At 48.0% G+C, this 24,022-nt stretch overlaps 1 protein-coding gene across 1 annotated transcript in view; it reads left to right on the top strand.

Moving 5' to 3' along the window:
- Positions 1–24,022, top strand: part of SGIP1 (SH3GL interacting endocytic adaptor 1) — a 1,317,316-nt gene that overhangs the window by 1,210,884 nt on the left and 82,410 nt on the right. The window contains exon 20 of the mRNA XM_078668946.1: positions 5,779–5,843. Coding sequence (XP_078525072.1) covers positions 5,779–5,843 — 65 coding nt within the window. The remainder of the gene's footprint in view (positions 1–5,778; positions 5,844–24,022) is intronic.

Genomic DNA, 24,022 nt, shown 5'->3' with positions numbered 1-24,022 from the left:
TTTCGGGCAACTGATCCACTTTATCCTTTAGGGGGTCCAGCGCCCTAGATATGGCCTGCAAGAGGGCTTGGTCCACTGCGAGTGGAAGTTGCTGGGCGGGGGCATTCCTCCTCCACCTCCTGGAAAGAGGAATAAAAGTGGTCCTCAGAAGAAGACCTGATAGTAGAGGGTGTGAGCACAAAAAACACCTTGATTATATACCAGGCAGCCCCCTCTCCGGTGCTCAAACAGCTAGAATTACTTAAAGCTGTCAAATCAGTCTCCTGAAGGAGATATAACAGTCACCACTAGGTGGCGCTGCAAGCAAATCGCGTGTGGGGAAATCACCACGTAGCGGTGTCAAACGGAGAGAGTTGGTCAGGAATTGGACCAGCTCCAAGCTCGGCATCGAGTTCCCAAAAGCGCATTAAAGCCAGCGGGAGCGCTTGACGGAGCTGCCTCGTTCAGCCCTGGCACGCCTGACAGAATCCCCGCAGCGCGCGAAGCGCACAACGGGAGGTCCGCATCTGTTAGGGGAGAACGCGCTCGGGCAAAAGCCTGCTGCGCAAAGGATTAATCAAAGCAGAATACAACAATAAAAAACACTCCTAAAAAAACGCAACACAGACCACAATTAACATCAATGAATGTAAGGGATGTCACTTAACTGACGAGCAGTGAAGAAAGGTGAAGCGGAAGGGACGTCATAGGATTATATATTATGGACTGTTACAGGATTGGACTATCGTTGCCATGGAGGCTGCTCCCCTAAGGTTCATGGGATGTACAGTCTGTTATGTTTATTGATATTTTCTGTTTAAAGTTCTTTTAACTTGCTATGCATAATAAAGTGAAGAAAGATATGCATAATCCTCGCCTCCGTCCTGACCTAGAATTCACCGAAACCTCAATATCCAGGGAGTGCGACACCTTCGGGAATACAGAAGTGGCAGCATCAGCCGAAAACGGCTCCACACCCGGTCCTCAGAGAGATGGAACATGCGAGGAAGCACAGCAAAATAGGAACACGCGAGGTCCCACTGCCTAGTCAACCGCTCATTGCCAGTTAAGTCCAGTGAAACACCACAAAGGAGTAAGTAAATTAAGCTTTATTTCCTCTAGGCAGGATGCACAGCACAGGTTATTTCGCACACCAACTCCAACCGTCTTTTCCTCACGATCACCCCTCATTCCCTAACAACCTAGCTCTTATGGCAACAATACATTCTACATTTGCCCTACACTACACAAAGCCCATTGTCAATCAATCAATCAAGACATTTGTAGAGCTCGCTACTCACCCGTGAGGGTCTCATGGTGCTGCGGGGGGGGGGGGGGGGGGTGGGGGCGGTGCTGCTACTGTTCGAACAGCCAGGTCTTGAGGTGTCTCCTGAAGGTGATGTGGTCCTGGGTCCGACGTAGGTGGGCGGGGAGGGAGTTCCATGTCTTGGCAGCCAGGTAGGAGAACGATCTTCCTCCGGTAGTGGTTCTGCGGATCCGTGGGATGGTGGCGAGGGTGGCAGAGCAGAGCTGGCGGGTTGGAGTGTGGAACGTGAGTCGTCTGTTGAGGTATTCGGGTCCGGTGTTGTGGAGTGCTTTGTGTGCGTGGGTAAGGAGCCTGAACGTGATTCTTTTGTTGACGGGGAGCCAGTGCAGGTCGCTCAGGTGAGCGGTTATGTGGCTGTGTCGGGGGATGTTTAGGATGAGGCGTGAGGATGCGTTCTGTATGTGCTGGAGTCTTTTCTGAAGTTTTGCTGTGGTTCCTGCGTATAGGGCGTTTCCGTAGTCCAACCGGCTGGTGACGAGCGCCTGGGTGACCATCCTTCTAGTTTTGGTGGGGATCCATCTGAAGGTCTTTCGGAGCATGCGCAGAGTGTTGAAGCATGCGGACGAGATGGCGTTGACTTGTTTGGTCATGGTGAGCGAGGAGTCCTGATGTCGTCGGTGGCTGCAATGAGGGCGGTCTCGGTGCTGTGGTTGGCTCGGAAACCGGACTGGGAGGGGTCGAGGGAGCCATTAGCCTCGAGGAAGGTGGTCAGCTGTTTGTTGACGGTCTTCTCGATGACCTTTGCTGGGAAGGGAAGAAGGGAGATGGGCTGGAAGTTCTTGAGATCCTTGGGTCTGCTGTGGATTTCTTCAGTAGGGCGTTGATCTCAGCATGCTTCCAGCTCTCCGGTAAGGTAGCGGACAAGAGGGAGATGTTCATGACGTTCCGGAGGTGGGGTGCGATGGCGGCGTTTGCTTTGTTGAATATGTGGTGAGGGCAGGGGTCTGTTGGTGAGCCGGAGTGAATTGTGTTCATGATGTGGGTGGTGTCCTGGGTGGTGTCCTCGTGCTGGCGGGGGTCCAGGTGCTGAGGGTGGAGGTGGGGGGCATTGGCTCGGTGGCTGGTGGCTGGGTCTGGGTGTCGAAGTTGTCGTGGATGCCGGCAATCTTGCGGTGGAAGTAGGTGGCGAGGGAGTCGCAGAGGTCTTGCGTGGGTGGGATGTCGTTGGCGCTGGGGTTGGAGAGTTCATTCACGATGCTGAAGAGCTCCTTGCTGTTGTGCGCGTTGTTGTCTAGGTGTTCTTTGAAAGCAGTCCTTTTGGTGGTGCGGATCAGATGGTGGTGTTTGCGGGTGGCGTTCATGAGGGCTGTGAGGTTCTCTGTTGTTTGTTCGTAGCGCCAGGTCTTCTCGAGGGTCAGGCATGATTTCTTTGAGTTCTTGAGGTCGTCGGTGAACCAGGTGGCTTTCTTGTTGCTGGGCTTGTCGGAGGGGTTCTTTAGTGGTGCAAGGGCGTCGGCGCAGTCCCTGATCCACTGTGTGAGGTTGCGTGTGGCGGCGTTGGCGTCAGTTGTGTCGTTTGGTGGGTTCTGGCTTAGTGATGTGGTCAGCTGGCCTGCGGTGACTTTGCTCCAGCATCTGTGGGGGATCTGTTGCGGGCAGTGGTGGGATGTGGTCTTCTGAAAGGTGAAGTGGACGCAGCTGTGGTCGGTCCATTGTAGGCTGGTGGTGTGGCTGACGGTGACGTTGCTGGCGGAGAAGATGGGGTCCAGTGTGTGACCGGCGAGGTGGGTGGGGGTGTTCACCAGTTGCCTGAGTCCGAGGTTGGTGAGGTTTTCAAGTAGGGAGGTGGTGTTCTTGTCGTTGTTGTTCTACAGGTGGAAGTTCAGGTCCCCCAGAAGGATGTAGTCTGCGGAGGGGAGGGCATGCGGGCTGATGAAATCGGCGATGGCTTCGCTGAATTGAGTGCGCGGTCTGTAGACGAGGGTTACTCTGAGGGTGGTCTTGGGGTCGGTGTGGATCTGGAAGTGTAGATGTTCGGCGGAGGGGAGGGCGTCCTCGGTGTTGGTTGTGACGCTGATAGAGTTTCTGTGGATGATGGCGATTCCTCCTCCGGTTTGGTTGGCGCGGTCCTTCCGGGTGATCTTGTAGCCGTCCGGGATTACTGTGGCGATGTCTGGGGCTGAGGAGGCGTTCATCCAGGTTTCCGTGAGGAAGGCGACGTCCGGTGCGCTAGTGTCAAGGAGGTCCCAGAGTTCGATGGCGTGTTTGTGGACGGAGCGGGTGTTGAGTAGGATGCACTTGAGGTGGTTGTTGTTGCATGGTCCTGGGGGAGGGCTGGTGGTGCGGAGGCAGGTGAAATTACATGCTCGGCAGGAGAAGGGTCCGTGGGTGCGTTTCGGGGTGGCTCTGTAGCAGATGGATGATCGGCTGGTGTTGAGTGCGTGGAGGGTGGCGGTGTCGTATCTCAGACTGGTTGCATGGCTCTGGCGGGGGCCAGGGGTTCTTGCCCTGGGCGCGGTCCAGGTGCGGATGGGCGCAGACGGGCTTGCCTTAGGCGCGCCGGCGGCGCGGCCGCACAGCGGCCTGCATTATAAGGGGTCGAGGGAGGAGCAGCTGGGAGGGGGAGCAGGGACGAATCGGGGCTCGGGTGCGGGACGCAGCAACGGGAAAGAATGTGGGGCAAACGCGGGGGAGAAAGACGGCACAGGTAGCAGCAATACAGAATACAATTACAAAAACAGAGTACAATTACAGAAAAACAGTGGGCAAAAGCAAGCAGGAAAGGGGGAAGCAGAAAAAGGCAGAGTGAAATTATTAAAAAACGATAGGGAATGAGACCCACCACTGGGCCACCAGGGATCGAACCAGCAGTAGCAGGGCTCAGGGGCACGGTGAGAGCAGGGTGTGCTACTGCGTTTGGGGAGCGACCTGGCCTGAAAACGGGGTCAAGGGTCGCTCCCTTAGCGCGCAGCGGCCTGCATTATAAGGGGTCGAGGGAGGGAGAAGCAGCTGGGAGGGGGGAGCGAGGACGAATCGGGGGGCGGGCCGCAGGGGATGCAGCGGCGGGAAAGAACGTGGGGAAAACGCCTGGGAGAAAGACGGCACAGGCAGCAGCAATACAGAGTACAACTGCTGAAACAGAGGACAATTACAGAAAAACAGTGGGCAAAAGCAAGCAGGAAATGGGAAAGCAGAAAAAGGCATTGCTGTGCATTCTTTTCTAAACAAAAGATATTGGCTGTGCCAGAACTAAAAAAAAAAAAAAAAAAATTTTTTTTAAAGCATTTTTTTACATTGCTTTGGCGAAGACATAATCTTTGTGAAAATGACAATATGGCTTTTAATTCTGGGATCGGCGCAGTCATTGAGTCACACACACAAACCGACTGATTCATCAAGCTAAATTGCACTCGCAAAGGGCAAGATTCTCAGAATCTTGCCTTTTGCGAGTGCAATTTTTGCATTTGGGATTCATCATCCCAAATGCAAAATTCGCTATTTAAGAATTCGCACATTTGCGAAGAATTGACATTAAGGAATCTCTATTTGAGATTCCTTAAATGCAATTCATGAAGCATTTTAAAATTGCGAAAATGCAATTTTGGGCCGCTATTTACCGAGAGGTCAGACCTCTCGGTAAATAGCAAAAACTTAGAAAAATGCATTTAAATGCATTTTTCTAAGTTGCATGTTACACACACACATGTCCTTTGGACATGTGTGTGCGCAACACCAATGTAGATTACATTTCAGGGGTGCTACAGGGTGTCCTTTGGACACCCCTGCACCCTTGAAATCGCATCCTTATTTGCGATTAGCTAATTGCTAATCGCAAAATAAGGAATAACTACCCATTCCTTCCTATGGGCCTGTAGGCCCATAGGAATGCATGGGGAGTTATTCCTTATTAGCGATTAGCAATTAGCTAATCGCAAATAAGGAACATGTAGGAATCGCAATATTTATTGCAATTCCTACATGAATCACGTTTTGCAAGTCCTTAATAGCGATTCGTTATGATTCGCTATTAGGGGCTCGAAAAACGGGAGATTGATGAATCAGGCTGAAAGTCATGAGCTGCATGATATTACTCAAAAGCAGGGGCGGAAGGAAAATGATTCGATCTTTGCCCATTTTAAGAAGGGACGGGTATGGAAATACTGTCCAAAAGAGATTATCAGAGGGTCTGCCTCCCAATACTCCCTTTAAGTCAGGGGAACCCTTCTGATCTCTTTACCAGTCTGCCCGAAATGTGTGTGGTCCTCTATACCAGCAAGCATCTAGTTGTATTTTCCTTTATTTATTAAATGCTGCAAAAGGAGTACTTTCAAATCTAAATAACTTTTTATAAAAAGTAAAATGGGTCATCTGTTGCATCAGTACTTTCATCCAGTGTGAAACACGAAATTGAGGAGTAATTTGAACTCCGTTCATACACTTAAGATTTTGTGGCCGTTATATTTTTCAGTGGTTCTTGCATATGCACGTGTCTGCATTCAGTATTTAAATCCGTATTGTCAATTTGTTTTCAGGAGTGCTGAACAGCAGCGAATACTTTGGAAGATTCCCGAAATATCTCAAAAATCTGAAAATGGAGGTAATACTTTTATTTAATGAAGGGGGTGTGGGGTTGATAGTCTTTAACACATATCGGCCTCTCGTTTCAGACTATAGTGTGGCTTTCTTGCATTTCTAAGTTACCTTTATGCTATGCTGCAGCAACTATTTTGTTTTTTTGGTAGTTTATTGTTTAGCATATTTTAGAAGGCCACTTTGAAAATGTGGAGATAAATAACTTCTCAGTTCGTATAAAGCCATGATGTGAGGTACCATTTATTGCACATTCCTCCTGGTTTGGGAAAAATAGACCATATTGTTTGACGTTGTGTGCTTTTGTGTGGTTGGGCACACTTAAATGTAAATACGACCTTAAGTAGAGAAATTTCTTTATTTTATGATCTCCTGTCATGTTTTTTGTTATGTTTATTCTATAATTTAAGATTTTCTTTTTTTTCTCTTGCCATCTTATTTTTCTTTAAAAAATGTCTCTATTTTGTGACTATTACTCAACATTGTACCAGGTATGTTTGGTGTTCGGTCGAAATAGTACTTATTCTTGTCTTGAAGTAGATGTGCCCTGAGCAAGAATCCCTTTCTAACATTTTACACATAAAGTTGTGCAGGGCAGTTGACTTTTTAACGTACTGGTGTAAGAAGAGACTCCACGAAGTTGGAAGGTAGTTGAGAGAATTCTTCTTTATTTAAATACAAAGGTTTCTTAAGCCACGGTGCGGAGCAGTGTGTTCCCTCGGATCACGACAACCAACATCTGATCGAATCCACGGGAACACACACTCCAAGAACATCATTACATTCTGACCAAACCATTCTAAAAGAGAAGACAAGCTCAACATTCCTTAAGACACCAGACCACTACAACACGTACCCTCCTAGAACAGAATAATGCCACTATTAATGGATCAGGCCTTCAGTTTTCCATTGCTCAGAGCTTTACCTCCACAGCTTGTCATCAACCCTTAGGTCAGCATTAGGCTTGACAGTACCGTAGCAGTTATCTTGAGCTTCATTATGCTCATGGTGTGACTGTCTCTCGTCTACATTTTCCATTCTAGTGTTATCTCCATACTAATCAGAGCTTCACCTTGCTTGTAAAACACCTATTGATGATTTTGACATAGTTGGCAAGTTTCCCTGTTCTATGTCCGAGTAGCAAATGAACAGGAAAATAAGGTGTTCGCTGCTACAACAAAGCTGTCAGTAAATAGAAACAAAGGAATTGGACAAAATAGATTGTGAAAGAGAACACCACGAATGGAGACGGAGTATAGCGGTTTAAAGTTTGAGGCGTTCACAAAGCAAAAACATCCAAGCTCTAATATCTAGTTACATGTGATAGTTAGACTATGTATCACTTGCAGACTTGCTTACTCTTTCCTATCTTTTATACATTCCACATGGAGCATCCTATTTGTGATAAAGTATTCCAAGCAGTGGTAAGAAAAGGGCTATGACCACATCCAGGCATGAGAATTGATTTTAAGGTTCTTAATCTTGGATGTGACTTGCAATATTCTCTTAATGCCCTGTTTAGGGGTGCTTTATTTGTAATATAATGGTGGTACCGGGATCATAAAGATTTCAGAGCCCTGCCTTTAGACCGTGAGTGGTGGTAATCGAGGCAATATCTAATGATGAAGCTTCTCTCCTTCACCCTGGTCTGCCCAGGAAGGGAGTGTTGTTGCTTGCCTTTTGGCCTATCCCACATAGCCTGAGAATAAAACTTCTTTGCATCAAATACCCCCACTCTGCCTCATTTTGTATTTTCTCTTTTTCCTGGAGCTACCTTTGTGCAGTGATCTATCCTCTTTGACTTTTTGATCGGCCACTTTTGTTGTCTTGGGGACTATTGTGCCATCACTTGGCAGCAGCCCTAACATTTGTACCACCTATGCGACTTGCCACTAAGCGTGGGGATGCCACAAGTGAAGAGAGGTCTCTTTACCAGGATAAAAAATGTAAAATTATGGGAGGGGGGGGGGGGGAATGGCCTGTCCTGGCATTAGGCTGTCCCCATACTCTTTAGCCCTAGACAGTCTTTCTGCTTCCTCATCGCCAGCCAGTATGTGAGAGCTATATCCTAGGAAATCCCCATTTTACTCACTTGCTGTGGAGGGTTGCTACAGTATTTGGGCCCAGTGTTTACTAGCAACACTACCATCTCTGAGTATTTCTAAAAACCTAGATACTATTGGAATCCACATTGGTGCGGCTTGCGTGAATGCCTGCATGCTCCTATACCTAAAATGCTCTGATTAATAGGCAAAGTTTTGCAAGTGCATTCAATATGTCCTTTTGTTTTATTTTGACAAGATGGACCTGCTGTCACTTCTGTAAATCATGGTGTCAAGTCAAAAATACTTTATTCGGCAACTAAAAGCCATAAAAGCAGACCATTAAAAACATTTTTAAAACTTTAAAAAAATAATCAATACATTAAGAAAGGGAAAGTGCACTTGTCCATTAGGAAAAAAATCCCCATCATAAACATTTTGCATATACTACAATTAATCACTTAATCAAGTTAAAAACACATTATTAAAAGTCACAACAAATGTCAATACATGAATAGAAAAACAGCAATTAGAATTCCATAAGGATATACGTTTTATTTAAAAACAAAAACTTAATTAGACGTTTGAATGATCCTAAAAAGAACATATAATGCCATAACAATGCTAAAAGAGATGTTAAATAGCTACTGCAGGGGCATCTTCTTCCTAAATCTCATGGCCCCTAACAGAAAGCTTAAAACCCCAAAACACACCACAGGGGAAGATAACATTTGCAAAAATAGTAATGCAGGCCATACTTGAGCAAAGTTACCCTCTCTCAATAACGGCAGTATAAATGTCTTACGAAAGGGGGCATAAAATTCCTAAAATACAATGCAAACTGTCCTGTTACGAGAAATTATCGCAAGGACGCGGCTTTAGGGTACCTGGCAAAGAATACCCCTTCGGGAAGGCTAAAATCCAAGGTACCTCATTCAACCGAAATCTAGTTAAAACAAAGCGATGTTGCACATTGGGGACTAATGACAAATAGGGCTGTAACTGTGGGGTCAGACTTATGGTAACATACCTTCTCACGAAAGGCTTGGCTAATTCCAAGCCCTCCTTCGTCACCTGTTCCCTGGCTAAAACTTCAATTTCACATCCTTAATGCCTGCCGGGCCGAAGGGTCTGGGTTTGCTGTACATGTCAGGACAACCCAGCCACCTCATTTGCTCCCTGATATATTTTAGCCACGCAATATGAAGGGCCCTATTAAGGGCGATACAGACCACTATAATCATCTGGTTCAGGCTAGTGGATGTACTCGACCAGATCCTAAGGCAAGGCATCAGAGGTGCAACAGCAATGTGATCGGAAATGTACCCCAGGCTAAGCTCTTCATGCAAAATAAAGGCAGTAGTACTTGAGGGAAGAGCAAGGAGTCCACGCATAAATGTGTTCTCGACCCCCCTAAATATCCCTCACATCCTTATAGCACCATACATCACACCCATATATCGCCATAGGGATACACTTTTCTTTATAGACCTTAAGTAGGGCAGGTATTGGTTTAGACCTCAACCTTTTTGAAAAATCCCATACAGCCCCAAGTGCTCTTTTTTTAGTTGCCCGTGTTCGTCAAACAACATCTCCAGATAAAGGAGGGTGGACACTTGCGACAGTTCCACCCCTCTGCAAAAAAATGGTCTTAACGGCCATTTTACTGTCATTGTATGTGATTTGGTCAAGTGACTCCATAAAATCAATAAAAACATTTCAAAGATTTTGAAGGCATATGGCGGTCCTTGCAAATAACACTGCATCATCTTCATACAGTAATGCATGGACCAGTTTAGCCCCTGCTCTTGGGATGTCTTTAGTACTGACTGTGAGGAGCTCCCACGGTTTGTTTATATAGAGTGTAAACAGCACAGGGGCCAAAATACACCCCTGACGTACCCCTCATTTAACCTTCCAGGAATCCGTCAAACTATCATTTCCTTGAACCTTAGCGCTTCAGTGGTGTTATTATGGGCATAATGCAAGAAGGATACTAGACTTTGCTCCATACCCAACTCCCCCAAGATCTGCCACAGTTTAGATCAATTGACTCAATCAAAGGCTGACTTTAAATCCATAAATCCCATATGTAGAGTACCCCTCTCTGCTATGGTGTACTTCCCAATCACCAGGCTCAGATTAATACATTGGTCAAGTGTCCCTCTCACTTGCCTAAAACCATTATCACTAATAACATTAAAATTTTCTAGCCACAAAGAGGAACGGTTTAAAATCACCTTGCCTATGATTTTGGCAGCAGAGTCCAAGAGCGAAATAGGTCTATAACAGGCAGGACCGTTCCTTAAAAATTGGAATAATATCCTTTGCCCAAGATGGAGGAAAACCACATGTGCTAACCGCATTAAAACCTGTGCCAGTATTGTGGCCCAGACCTGGGGTTCTGCCTTTTACAGGTCAGCTGGTACCCCATCCGGCCCGGGCTTCCCTCCCCGCAGTAGCAAGGATAGCTGCATGGACCTCAGCAACATGGCTCCCTCTGTGTCTTCATCCTCTCCAACTCACCTCCGCTATACATGCCCCCCAAAAAATTCAACCCACCATTTTCGGGGCTACAGTGTAATCTGTGCTAGCATTTCCAGTCTCCGAAAGAGTGTGCTATTAGCCACCGCCTAAAACGTATTACTATCTAGGTATGTATTTGTTTGGCGAGGTCCTCCCAAGTTTTTTTCCTGATACCCTCCTTCCTCACCTGAGTAGCATTCTTATAGACCCCCCTGCATGCCCTGATCTTGCTGTCAATTCTTGGTTTTTGTTTAAGAGCCAACATTAACTTCCTGTGGGCAATAGAACAGGTACCATCAAATCACCTCTTCAATTTAGGTCAATCACCCCTGCACGGGACAGTTAGGTTGGTAGCTATCTGGTTAGTCAGTGTTCCAAAAGCGTCTAGTACCGCTCTATCCTGCACATTAGCATTCATTCATGCAAAAACCTCAACTGCACACTTGGCTTACAAGTTATCTGAGAACCTTTCCGGTACCACCTCGTCCACTTCAGTCTGCGTGATTGATTCTTGATACTAATATCAGAATTGGAGATACCCCTGCTCTCTACTTTATAAAAGGCAGATGAGTATAAAAAATCGAGTAGAAGAGGGTCATGGTCACTATAGTTACTCCAGAACGCACTCAAACTACAGACTGCAGGACCTAGAGATGTAGAGAGCATTATGAAATTGATGATACTAGAGCATCCCCTGTCCGTAAAGGTGGGAACAGGAATATTCGCCCCATTTGTTCTAGACAATAAAAATTATTTGCTGAGAGAAACCCTTCTAAGAATGTGCCTGACTCTGTATGTTTAAAGTGTATGTTCAAAGGTAAACAATTCCCATAAGCCTTAGTTGGAATACAGTTAAGATTACACAAATGTGTGTTAAAATCGTTCAGAATTAAAATCTCAAAATAGGTACATTTACTTTTTCTATAGGTGTCAAGGAAACCCTCCAGCTAAATGTTCAGCCACAGAGGATCTGGTGAAAGAATTATAAAAATGTACTACTAGTAACAGGTAGTGATTCTTAAACAGCTCTACTGCTAAGATATTGGGAAAATGGCACTCTAAGCGGCTCGTTTTACAACCTACATCAAGAGAAACCTAAAAAAGAAGACCTCCCCTAGCGCGTCCCTATCGCCAGGGGATTGCATACTTAACAAATTAGGTAAATCCGTCCAGGTAAAAACTTTCACCAGTATCCCATGTCTCTTGTAGGGTAATCAATTGAGAGCCCAGGAATGTCCTCCGCCAGAGAACGTCATCACCCTAAGTCCCTATGCCTTGAACATTCCATGACAGTACCCTCAAACAGGCAGGATTTCCCATAGTGGATGTTATGCTAGAGGGGGGAGCAGGTTCTAGTTTCCCTGGTGAAAGAACGTTACCAGCTCCAGTAGGGACAGGCCTGAGAGGTAGGGCACTACTGATTTCTGGGCAGATAACTGGGCTAAGTGGTGGACAGGTTCTAATTTCCCAGATAAGGGAATAATGTAGACAAACAAATCCTGTGATTTTACCCCCTGTTGCTCCATTCCGGTTGATGATAGTCAATCTAGCGCATCAAGCCCCTGTAAGCTTTGCAAGGGTTTAAACCTGTTAGATAGAGATATAACCACTCCAGAATTCTCAGTCTGAGCTGGCTTGATTGCACTAGATGCCTGAAGCCAGGGTTTTTTTGAGTGAGAAGATTAGCAGGGAATAAAAATACTGAAGGGGGGCTATCCTGATCATTGTTTTAGAGCTGCCCCTAAACTCACAATCTGTCAATGCCTTAATTTGAGTAGGATATCTCATGTTAACTATCACACATTCCCCCTCGATATTTTTCCCCACCCTGCGGCCCACCCAGCCCACTCTTCTGGCCATAATGATGTCCGGGGATATCTGATGACCGTTCACAATGTTCATATTGCACCATTGTGTAACCTTGTGTACCAGGTCTAGTGTAGATTCTTTGCTCCCCTGTGTGATTGGAGGGACACCCACCAAGACTATAGCCAATGGTTCTGCTTCCGGCGGCAAATCTATGGTCTCATGATTATTAGCAGCGGGTTTTATAGAAATATTTAAAACAGACATATTAGGTGCATGCCCCCTTGATAATGCCCCTCGAGGTGGGTCAACCTGAGCAGTCTACCCGGCCTGCATCGCATGAGATGGATTACAATTTGCACTTGAAGTCCTGGCCCCTTTAATTGCCCTTTGCTCCTGGTGCCCCATATTTTGAGAGTATTGTGAATCAGAAGGCACCTGGATTGAGCCACCGGGCACTGCTAACATGCCCACAATGTGTGTGTCTTGTGCTCCTCTATCAGATGCTTGCAGCCTAGTGGGCCCAGCAGGGCCAGTGTGCCTGCCTCCCAATGACTCCCTTACATTGGATTGACAGGGTATTATCGGGAGAGCAGCGTCTAGTCTTGCATCCAAAGCCTCCAGTTTTTTCCTTATCAGTACTAAAAATGTTTTGAGTATAGACTCCAGTCTTGGTAAGATTAAGTCAATGAAGTGTACTAAATCAGGATTGGCTGTTATGGTTCTTATAGATGGGGGATTACGGGAGGCTCTTTTACAGGCTGTTTTCTTCCTCTTGGTGGGGGAGTCTAGATGAGTCATCTTCCACCAGTGTCATGGCTGTCTCAGCATTAGGGTCTACTGTGGCTAAAGTGGCCACAGGTGAAAATTAGTCCGGGATTAACCTCTTCCTCTCCAGGGCTAGCTGCTCAAAGTTGGGCTGAGGTAGATTTACCTATCTCCAGGGAGAGTCTTCTTCCAGTCAGGGCTAGCTCTTTTGAGATGACTTTAGCCGCCATAGTTAAAAACAAGTCTATGGTCACTGTGTTTGTGCCCCCCGCTCCTCCAACTGCCGTTCTTCTTTTGATCATGGTTGTTGACCTTAAAGTCAACTGCTCTCGGCAAAGGAAGAGGGAAAGAAACATGCCTATGGCCAACAATGCAGTACTTCAATCAATCAATCAATCAGTACCCGTGAGGGTCTCCAGGCGCTGAGTGGGGGGGTCGAATAACCAGGTCTTGAGGTGTTTCCTGAAGGTGAAGATGGTCCTGGGTCAGTCGTAGGTGTGCTGGGACGGAGTTCCATGTCTTGGCTGCCAGGTAGGAGAACGATCTTCCTCCGGTGGTGGTTCTGCGAATCCGTGGGACGGTAGCGAGGGCGAGGCTGGTGGAGCGGAGCTGGCGGGTGGGGGTGTAGAAGGAGAGGCGGTTGTTGAGGTATTCGGGGCCCATGTTGTGGAGCGCTTCGTCTTGAAATAACCACACGGGAAGCACAATTCTCTTAGTTAATTAGGGCCTGATAAATGGCTGCAGATTAAAAAGTATTTAAGATAACAGTACCTTGATTGTTGTGACCTAAACGCAGGGCCAAAAGACCTGTCTCAGCCTGGCCTCCTCCGGTCTAGGACAGGCCTGCCCATGACAGTACGTCCCGCGCAGCGGGAGCCTCGAACAGCCTTTGTGCGCCTCCTGGCACGTGTTGTAAATGTTGGCGGTGCGTCTGCTGCTATGACCGGTGGGGGATTGAGTCCCCGGAGAGTGCGATGTGCAATGACGAGCTCATGGTGTTATAACCTACACAGCCTTCCTGCTTCACTTTTTTTAGGTCCAACTGCTGCCATTCACATATGTCAAAATCTGTATCCTTGCTATATCAGTACAGAAAATTTACCTACTCATGGTGTCCAACATGATGGAGGGATCTACACGTGCCCAGTATGGCAAAAACACTCCTCTCTGATGCTCTACTGTTCTCCTCCCACTATTATTTCTTTTTTGTCTAAATTCCCTCCTTTTCTATTAGATATTTATTTCTCTCTTGCTCTCTTTATCCAGCCTCTACCTCTATTAATTCTCTACTTTCATCTCTCACGTGCACCTCATTTGCTTATATTTATATTTCTTCTCATTTTCTCGTTTCACCTTCATTTGTCTTTTTTTCTTACTCTTAATACCTATCCAATTTATTCTATTATACGTATCTCTGTCACACTTTTCTCATTTTCCCCTCTCTCAGACCCCGGATCTTTCACATACTTCACTCTCTTTCTTACTTGTCTCCTCTACGTCCTTCTCTGTCTGCACCACGTAGGGCCCGCACAGCTATTTTGCAATCCCTACTTAGTTACCTTTTTTCGTACCACCTACTCTAACAAAGGTGCCACATATGGTAGTTATAACGGAAACATGGCACCCCTTGCTGATAGCAACCTAGACTCTTCCCCCAAAATTGCCTTGGCTTTCGTGTCTTACACTGCCCTCTGTTCTCGCTGCGCTCTTGAACGTGTTTTATCTTTCATTCCTTTCCTTTTTTTAAACGTGTGAGCCTCACACTTTTTTTTCCAACACTCCACCTCTTTCCCTCTCTCATATACTGTCTACTTTACTTTGAAACTTTTCATTCACACACCACTTTCTATTCATCCCCTGAAAACCCTGCTGCCTCTATCCTTATCACTTCCCTTATGCTCACAACGTATTCTCCTCTTCCTGGCAGTCGCCTCACATGTACCTCATGCACTCCTTTCTATTCTCATTCTTTCACTTATTTTGTAGTTTCACCTTCTCCTCACATCCCTTTTTCTGACCCACACACTTCTCTTGCCTTCCGCATTTCACCCGACGCACTCACCTCACAACTAAATGCACACGTGCCCTCCCCTCTTTAGGTCCTCCTCTCCCTTACTTGACCTTCTCGCACCCTGAACCTCCCTTGGACTGAGACCTCTCTTGCTCAGATCATTCACTTCCCCAGCTCCTGTTTCTCGCTAGCACGTTCACTTTTCTCTGCCTCTTACAAAGACGCACATCTTCAAGGATGGCTTTTTGAAGATTAGGCTCGTGAAAAGAAATGTGTTTCAGTCTGGCAGTACAGACTTGGAGCCTCTCCTAATACGGTCAGAAATGGAAATCGTACCCAGGGTGTAGACTTATCAGTGCACTGATGATTTCAAGACGACTCATGGATGTTTAGTTGAGACACTGGAGCAAAATGAAAGTTTGAGGCCATTCTCAAAATGCTGGAGTTTGTGATGATTCTTTGGTTTCCCACGGGTTGAGAAGTCACCGTCCCCTAGTTGGTCATTGATATTTGCAACAGCCCAGCGCAGGAAGTGTGCTCTAGACAGGCACACAGAGGCCACATGTTCAACTCCATCCTAGGGCTGCAACTCTTCCAAATGTTGCGGCCTCCAGTGGTAAAGTGTTTAAAGTTCTCTTGACGTCACGAGGCTCCCAAGGGGGCTACACAGATATTCTCAAATGGACAACAGGCATTATTGTGAAAGCATTTATATAGCTCTTTTCTGATAGATACATCTGCCGTGTGGATTCCTCACCTTGTGAATATGCCCTTGCGTCAGCAACATTCGGAAATTCTTTTTGTAGCTTCGCGCCGACGTGGATCCGGATGTCACAGAGGCACGGCACCGCTCGCGACTCCGCTGACGTCACCGACGCCTATAATAGGCCCACGCCGACGTGATGACATCAGTTCCCTTTTTTCCGCGTCTTCGACGCTAACGGTTTTCTGGGATCGTACTGTAGCTTTACAGTAACTTTGTTTCTATTATCCTGTTATTGTGTCTATCTTGATATTCTTCGAGATGTCGTCGAAGAAAACTGGATTTAAAGCTTGCGGCGATTGTGGCAAGACTATGTCTATCACCGATCCTCATGAATGCTGTGTCTGGTGCTTAAGTTCCGACCATGACGTCGAGGATTGTCCTTGCTGCAAGAAGATGACTCCGAAGGCTTTAAGAGAGAGAGAGAGACGAAACTCCTCGTGGCAAAACTTAAAAATAAGAAAGTTAAAAAGTCTTCGAAGTCTCGATCTCGACGGTCGAAGGCGAGGTCGAGGTCTCGTTCGAGGTCACGCTTGGAGTCGTCTTCAGCTCACGCTTCGAAGTCTTCGAGGAAGAAGCACAAGAAGAGGAGCCATGAGTCTCGTCATCTCTCTGGAAAGGACTCTAGTTCGAGACCGAAGTCCCAAGTCAAGCTTCTGAGTAAGGAAGTGGAAGTTTCAGAGTCAGAAGATCATAACTCTGTTGGTGAGGCTTCACATCCGAATTCACCCGAATCTCAGAAGCAGGTCCATTCTCCGGTTCCATCCAATCCTTCTGTTCAGGAGGATGAAGGTGAGGCGCAGGGGGCTGGTGAAGTCGAAGTTCCGGTGCCTGCGGGTTCGTCGACCCCGGTTCCTGGACTCGATGAAGAGGTCGACGTCGTATCGACTCCACCTCCTCAGGAACAACACAGAGGTCCATATCCTGATTTTCCAACTCCAGGTCAGGATCCTTCTCAATTCCTGAACGCCATGTTTGGTGTCTATTCCAGGGCAATGTTCCCGTCTGGTGCACCTGTTGGTCCCACGGGTCCTATGGCTTTTAACTTGGGTGTTCCCCAGGCTTATGCCCCTGTTCCCTTCATGCCTTTTATGCCGGCTATACCACCGCTTTGGCATTTTCCGACACCACCGGTGTCGTCGACGCCGAAGCGCGCGACGCCGACTCCGTCGACGCCGGTTCCATCGACGCCGATACCTACGACTCCGAAGCAGGCTTCTGCTCGACTTCGTATAAAAAGACCTCATCCGACTTCGGGTTCGACGCCGGCACCGACCCCGTCGGAGTCGATTCCGAATCCATTGGCTTCTGTTGTGAAGGAAAGATCTCGGAGAGAGGCCCAGAGACTTCTGGAAGAAGAAAGATGTCAATATTCAGATACTGAAGAAGGGGAGTTACAGGATTCTGAGGATCCTTTTGAGGACTTGGGTGAAGCCAGTGGACTTGAACTATCTCCTGAGTGGGATTTGGCTTCGGTGTCAAATGTACCATCAAAGGATGTGGTGCCTTATCACACCGTTATAAAAAAGGCAGCGAGTTTATTGAATATTACTCTGCCCACTGCTGATTATAAACCTAATATTTTAACTGAGGTTCTTCATTCACCTTCATCTGTTATTGAACCTATGTTACCCTTCAATGATGCCTTATCTGAGCCCATCTATGAGGTTTGGAAGAAACCTTTGTCTGCTCCGGCCGTTTCTAGAACAGTGGCGAGGAGATACAGAGTTGCACCTGGGGACCCTGAATTTTTATCGACACATCCCCTACCTGAGAGTTTGGTTGTGCAGGCTGCCTGCTCAAAGAGATCTGCTGGTGCTTTTCCACAGGTTCCTGGGGATAAGGAATCCAGAAAGCAGGATCAAACTGCCAAGAAGGTTTTCTCCTCAGCCAGTATGGCGTTAAAATCAACCAACGCAACGTGTCTGATGGGAAGGTATATCCATGCCTTGATGGATTCTGTCAAACAGTTGATTCCGAAAATCCCTGAGGATGAAAGAAAGGATTTTCAGGAGGTGATATCGGACACACAAGCAGCTGCGAGACAGGTGATTCAGAGTGGTCTGGACACTGCTGATTCGGTGGCGAGGGTCATGGGCTCTTCCGTGGCCACTAGGAGAGCTGCCTGGCTTAAATCATCGGAGTTCTCTGCAGACGTTCAGTCTGTTTTGATGGACTTGCCCTTTGATGGCTCAGGATTGTTTGGCAAGAAGGCTGATGCGGCCTTGGAACGTTTTAAGGACAGTAGGGCCACCGCAAAATCTTTGGGTCTCCAGTCCAGAGGTTCTACTGGAAGACGCTTCAGGGGTTTTGGAAGATCTTCCTTTCGTTCTTACAGACCATCTCAGCAGCAGCCACAACAGCAGCAGAATCCGCTGTACAAGTCGTACAGGGGCAGGCAAAGATCCCGCCCTAGAGGACGTCAAGCTTCCTCTTCCTCTTCCTCCGCCCCTTCCCAACCCCCGGCCAACGCAGCAAAGCAGCCCTAGATCCGCCATTCCGGATCATGTGGGTCCAGTGGGGGGTCGGCTTACACATTTTCTACAAGATTGGGAATTAATAACATCGGATCTTTGGGTTCTCAATCTTGTAGAGAATGGGTATGCACTTCCTTTCCAGGAATTCCCTCCCAATTACCCTCCTTGCCAGGGTTATTGTTCGGAGGACCACCTGCTTCTCCTGCAGGAAGAAGTCCTGGCTCTATTCCGAAAAGGTGCGATAGAGGTGGTTCCAGAGCAGGAAAGGGGTCAGGGATGCTACTCCCGGTATTTCCTGATCCCCAAGAAAGATGGCAGGCTTCGGCCAATCCTGGACCTCAGGATTTTGAACCTTTACCTGAAACAGGAAAAGTTCAAGATGCTCACTCTTGCGCAGGTTCTTCAAGCGCTGCTAAAAGAAGACTGGATGGTGTCGATCGACTTGCAGGATGCGTATTTTCATATTCCCATCTTGAAGTCGCACAGAAAGTATCTCCGTTTTACGGTTGGGTCACAACACTACCAGTTTGTGGTCCTTCCGTTTGGTCTTACTACTGCGCCTCGGGTCTTCACCAAGGTGATGGCAGTGGTGGCAGCTCATCTCAGGAGAACGGGGATACATGTGTTTCCGTATCTGGACGACTGGCTGATCAAAGCGGAGTCGCCGGAGAAGGTGCTCCATCATCTGCAGGAGACAACTCAGTTGTTGCACAGGTTGGGTTTTTCGATAAATGTACCCAAGTCTCACCTGGTGCCCTCACAGCGCAACCTGTTCATAGGTGCGGTACTGGACACAACTGTATGTCGTGCATTCCCTCCACCTCAAAGGATTCGCGACATACAGGAAATGATTCCTTTATTTTTCAATGGAGCGGTCGTTCCAGTCCTGAAGGTCCTTCGCCTGCTTGGTCTGATGGCTTCATGCATTCTGTTGGTCAACCATGCACGCTGGCATATGAGGGCGCTCCAGTGGTGCCTCCGCAGGCAGTGGTATCAGCACAACGGAGATCTCAGGGAGTCAGTGAAGATCTCCAGAGAAACTGCAGCGGATCTGTCTTGGTGGAGCGTGGAAGGCAATCTGTCTCAAGGAAAGCCTTTTCAGATTCCTCCATCGGTTGCCACAGTGATATCGGATGCGTCCACTCTCGGGTGGGGTGCTCATCTGGGGGACCCGGAGGTCAAGGGTCTTTGGTCTCCAGAGGAAAGGTTGCTTCACATCAACCTTTTAGAATTGCGGGCGATACGTCTGGCGCTCAAGGCCTTCCTCCCTTCCCTTCGCGGTCAGTCGGTTCAGGTCCTGACGGACAACACGACCGCGATGTGGTACATCAACAAGCAGGGAGGAGTAGGGTCGCAGTGTCTCTGCAGAGAGGCTCTGCGTCTCTGGTCCTGGGTTCAGGACCATCGGATTTGTCTGATGGCAAATCATCTGGCCGGAGTTCGTGCAGACAGTCTCAGTCGGCAGTTCTCTGCCGATCACGAGTGGAGACTCCATCCGGGGGTAGTTCTCAACATCTTTCAGATGTGGGGGACTCCTCGGGTGGACCTGTTCGCCACTCGCGAGAATGCTCACTGCCTGTCATTCTGCAGTCTCCGATGCAAGGAGCCTTGGGGGACGTGTTTCAGTTGAGTTGGAGCTCGCAACTCCTTTACGCGTTTCCTCCCATACCATTGATTCCTCGGGTTCTGAGGAAAATTCGCAAAGACCGGGCCCAAGTTATATTGATCGCCCCGGATTGGCCAAGAAGGGCGTGGTACTCAGACCTTCTCCACCTCTCCTCTCACCCGCCGCTCCGTCTCCCTCACAGGGCAGATCTCCTCTCTCAGATGGAGGGGCAGGTTCTACACCCCCACCTCCAGACCTTACACCTTCATGCCTGGAGATTGAACGGGGCAACCTGATTTCTTTTTCTCTCCCTCATGATGTGGTGGATGTCATTTTGTCAGCCAGGCGTGACTCCACTAAGTCCATCTATTCTTATAGGTGGTCTAAATTTGTTACTTGGTGCAGGGAGAAGTCTTTAGACCCTTTGAGGGCCCATTTATCTGATGTTCTCCAGTTTGCCCTTTCTCTGGCACAGCAAGGGCTTGCGGTGGCCACGGTGAAGGGGTATCTTTCTGCGCTGTCGGCTTTTATCTGTTTGCCTGACCAGCCTTCTCTTTTTAAATCTCCTATAGTTTTAAGGTTTTTGAAGGGCCTCACGAATAAGTTCCCTCCTACCCCTTTTATTGTGCCTCAGTGGGATTTAAATCTTGTGTTGACATTTTTAATGGGTGCTCCTTTTGAGCCTCTTCACAAATGTCCTATGAGGCTTCTGACTTTCAAAACGGTTTTCCTCGTTGCTATAACCTCGGCAAGGAGGGTAAGTGAGCTTCAAGCTCTTAGTCACAAGCCCCCTTTCTTGTCCATTCATGCTGATCGTATGGTTCTTAGGACCAGGGCTGCTTTTCTGCCAAAGGTGGTGACTTCTTTCCACCTTGGTCAATCCATTACCCTTCCTACCTTTTATCCTCCCCCACACCCTTCCAAGGAGGAGGAGAGATTACACCGTCTTGACCCCAAGAGGGCGGTGTCTTTTTACTTGGACAGGACTAAAGACTGTCGTTTGGATGACCAGCTCTTTATTGGCTTTGCTGGCTGCAAGAAAGGATGAGCGGTCCATAAGAGGACTTTGTCGAGATGAATCGTCCTCTGCATTAAGATCTGCTACTCTTTGGCCGGTAAGGAACCTCCAGAGGGTATAAGGGCTCATTCTACGAGAGCTAAGGCATCAACCTCAGCGTTGGCTAGAGGTGTGCCTGTTGAAGATATTTGTAGAGCGGCAACTTGGTCTTCCCTCCACACTTTCGCGAAGCATTATTGGTTGGATTCTGAAGTGAGGAGGGAGGGCCACTTTGCGCGCTCTGTCCTCCAGGATTTCCTGGTCTAGAAGAGTGGACACCCTCCTCCGGGAGTGGGGACTGCTGTGGGACTCTATTCACAAGGTGAGGAATCCACACGGCAGATGTATCTATCAGAAGAACAAGTTACTTACCTTCGGTAACGCTTTTTCTGGTAGATACTATATCTGCCTGTGGATTCCTCACTGACCCACCCGCCTCCCCGTTGTCCACTCTTCTATGCCAGAAGTTTCTATAATGTATTATTTTATTGTCAAGGAGTTGTTTATTTCAAATGTTTTATTGCATTTGCTTCACACTGTGTGTGTTACCTTGATTTCTATACTGCGTATACTGTGTATATGTCTACTGTCATCGGTCCGTCCGTGTGCCTCGAGGCACGGAAAAAAGGGCGGAACTGATGTCATCACGCCGGCGTGGGCCTATTATAGGCGTCGGTGACGTCAGCGGAGTCGCGAGCGGTGCCGTGCCTCTGTGACGTCCGGATCCACGTCGGCGCGAAGCTACAAAAAGAATTTCCGAATGTTGCTGACGCAAGGGGATATTCACAAGGTGAGGAATCCACAGGCAGATATAGTATCTACCAGAAAAAGCGTTACCGAAGGTAAGTAACTTGTTCATTACGACCAACGCGGCTATAGCTTATGTAATACTTAGGTTTCAAGGGGTCCTATGACAACTTTGTTGTCTGTTGCAGGTGACCTTTTGTGCCTTTACTTTGAAGCTCTAGCCTGCAGGATTAAACCTCTGCTGGCTCGCGGTTCCAAGCAAAGATGTGACGTGTTCCCGATTGCGCCTGCCTTTTAATGAGCATACTCCGTTGCTCATGACTGTGACTGTATGCATAGCTAGCGTACAGTGTAATTTGAGGGAGGGGATGGAGGAGGGTGTCGTGCCCAGGTGGCACTAGGACCCTGCAAGGCGAGGGTCAGGGACAAGGGACAAGAGACACCGGACACCACATCCGGTCAGGGGAGGGATCAGGGACACACACAGAGGGACCGGACCTCAGGGCGAGAGGTCGCAGGATGAGGGGCGCTGTATGACCAACTATGATCGAAATACAATAAAGGTACCTGTGTAGCACCACGACGTCTGGCGTGTGTTCTGTGGGTCTGGGGAACACGACATCTGGCGACGAATGCGGGATCAGAATCCAGCGTGCAGAAATCGCGATTGAAAACCAGGAGCCCACCCTGGATCGCGTCGTGGTCAAGAGGAAGAGGGAAGAGTGAAGCGCCACCCAAAAGTCAGCAGCGACGTGGGAGCCCACCCCGACCTCCCCAAACGAAGAAGCAATGAACCCGGTAAGCGCCAGCAAAAAAGAGCGCGAGCTTCGAAGAATTGAAGAGCCAGCGCAAGCTCTCGCGAGAGTCTCGGCGGCCATATTGGGGCCAGGCGCGGGAGCCAATAGGAAAGAAGGATCAGCGCGGCGGCCAGTTTGAAGTCAGGCTGCATTGTGATTGGCCGCGAAGTCCCACGAGAAGACGGCGGCCATCTTAGAGTCAGGCTTTTAAGCCAATAGGAGCCAAGAACGAGCGCGGTGGCCATTTTGAGGCCAGGCACAGCGCGAAGAAGGAGGAATTTGCCCAAAAAGTGAATAAAAGCACTGGCAAACACAACAAAAGTGTGTGGAAAGACTGGGTTAACTGAAAATAAAGAGCAAATAAAGACCACTAAAGAGACAAGGAGGGTGAAACAATAGAGAGCCCCACATACAAGGAAAAGAGACAAGACAAAGAACAAAGGAGGGAGTGCAAATGGCAGACCCAAAATCAAGTGCTCAATATAGGAGGCCACTACCATTTAGCTTATCTGAACCACAGACTGGGATCAAATGGGAAAAATGGGTGAGACGTTTTGAAAACTACATCGATGCAACTGATGTTACAGCGGCCAAGAAGCGAGGACTGTTCATAAATTTAGTTGGAGACGAGATCGAGGATTTGCTAGTGACCCTGCCAAAAGGAGACATTGACACATATGAGAAGCTAAAGACGTGTCTAACGGCCAAATTTGACCCACAAAGAAACGTGGACTTTGAGAGGTATAGCTTCATGATCGCGTTCCAACAGGCGGAGGAGTCCCTGGATGAATTCGCAACAAGGCTGCGGAAACTGGTCGCCCACTGCGAATTCGACAAGTTCGACAACGAGCAGACAATAAGACTGCGCATTATTGAGGGATGCCGCGACACAGAATTTAGAGCCAGAGTATTAAAAGAACCAATCTCCCTAGAAAACATCCTCGCACTAGGAAGGGCGGAAGCAAGAGCGACTGCCCACGCAAAAGAGATGGAACGAGGCAAAACAAGAGGGGGAGAACAGATACAACGAATGACCACTAATAATCGGCCAGGAAGCTGGAGGAAAGACAGAGGAGACCAGGCAGTGAAGAAGCAACCGGAGGGAACCTGCTACAGATGTGGACTGGAGTTTCCACACAGAGGGAAGTGCCCAGCATTCGGCCAGACATGCCGCAAATGCAACGGGCGAAATCTTTTCGCCAGCGTGTGCCAAGGGTCACAATTTAGAAACGACCGGGGAAGACCTGGAAGAGCACGGATGCCAACTAGCAGACACATCAGGCATGTGGAATCGGGAGTGAGAAGTTCGTCTGCAGAGTCAGGGGAGGAAAGTGAGGAAGATAGAACAGAACGGCTGTACCTCATGACAGATGTCATCACAGAATCAGACGAATAGGAAGAAGAAAGTGAAGAGAGAATATGTCTGGTGGACAAAAATAAAATAAAGACTGAATCAGTAACCATCAATGTAGGACCACACGAAACGAAGTTCGTCCTGGACAGCGGAGCGACGTGCAACATCATGTGTGTCTCAGAGTACAAACGAATGAAGGTGCAACCAACCCTAAAGCCATCGAGAGTACAAG

This window comes from Lissotriton helveticus, chromosome 1_2 (genome assembly GCF_964261635.1).
Source record: "Lissotriton helveticus chromosome 1_2, aLisHel1.1, whole genome shotgun sequence".
NCBI classification, from domain to species: Eukaryota; Metazoa; Chordata; class Amphibia; order Caudata; family Salamandridae; genus Lissotriton; species Lissotriton helveticus.
Note: the sequence above shows the minus strand (reverse complement) of the source record. Positions and strands in the feature narration are given on the sequence as shown.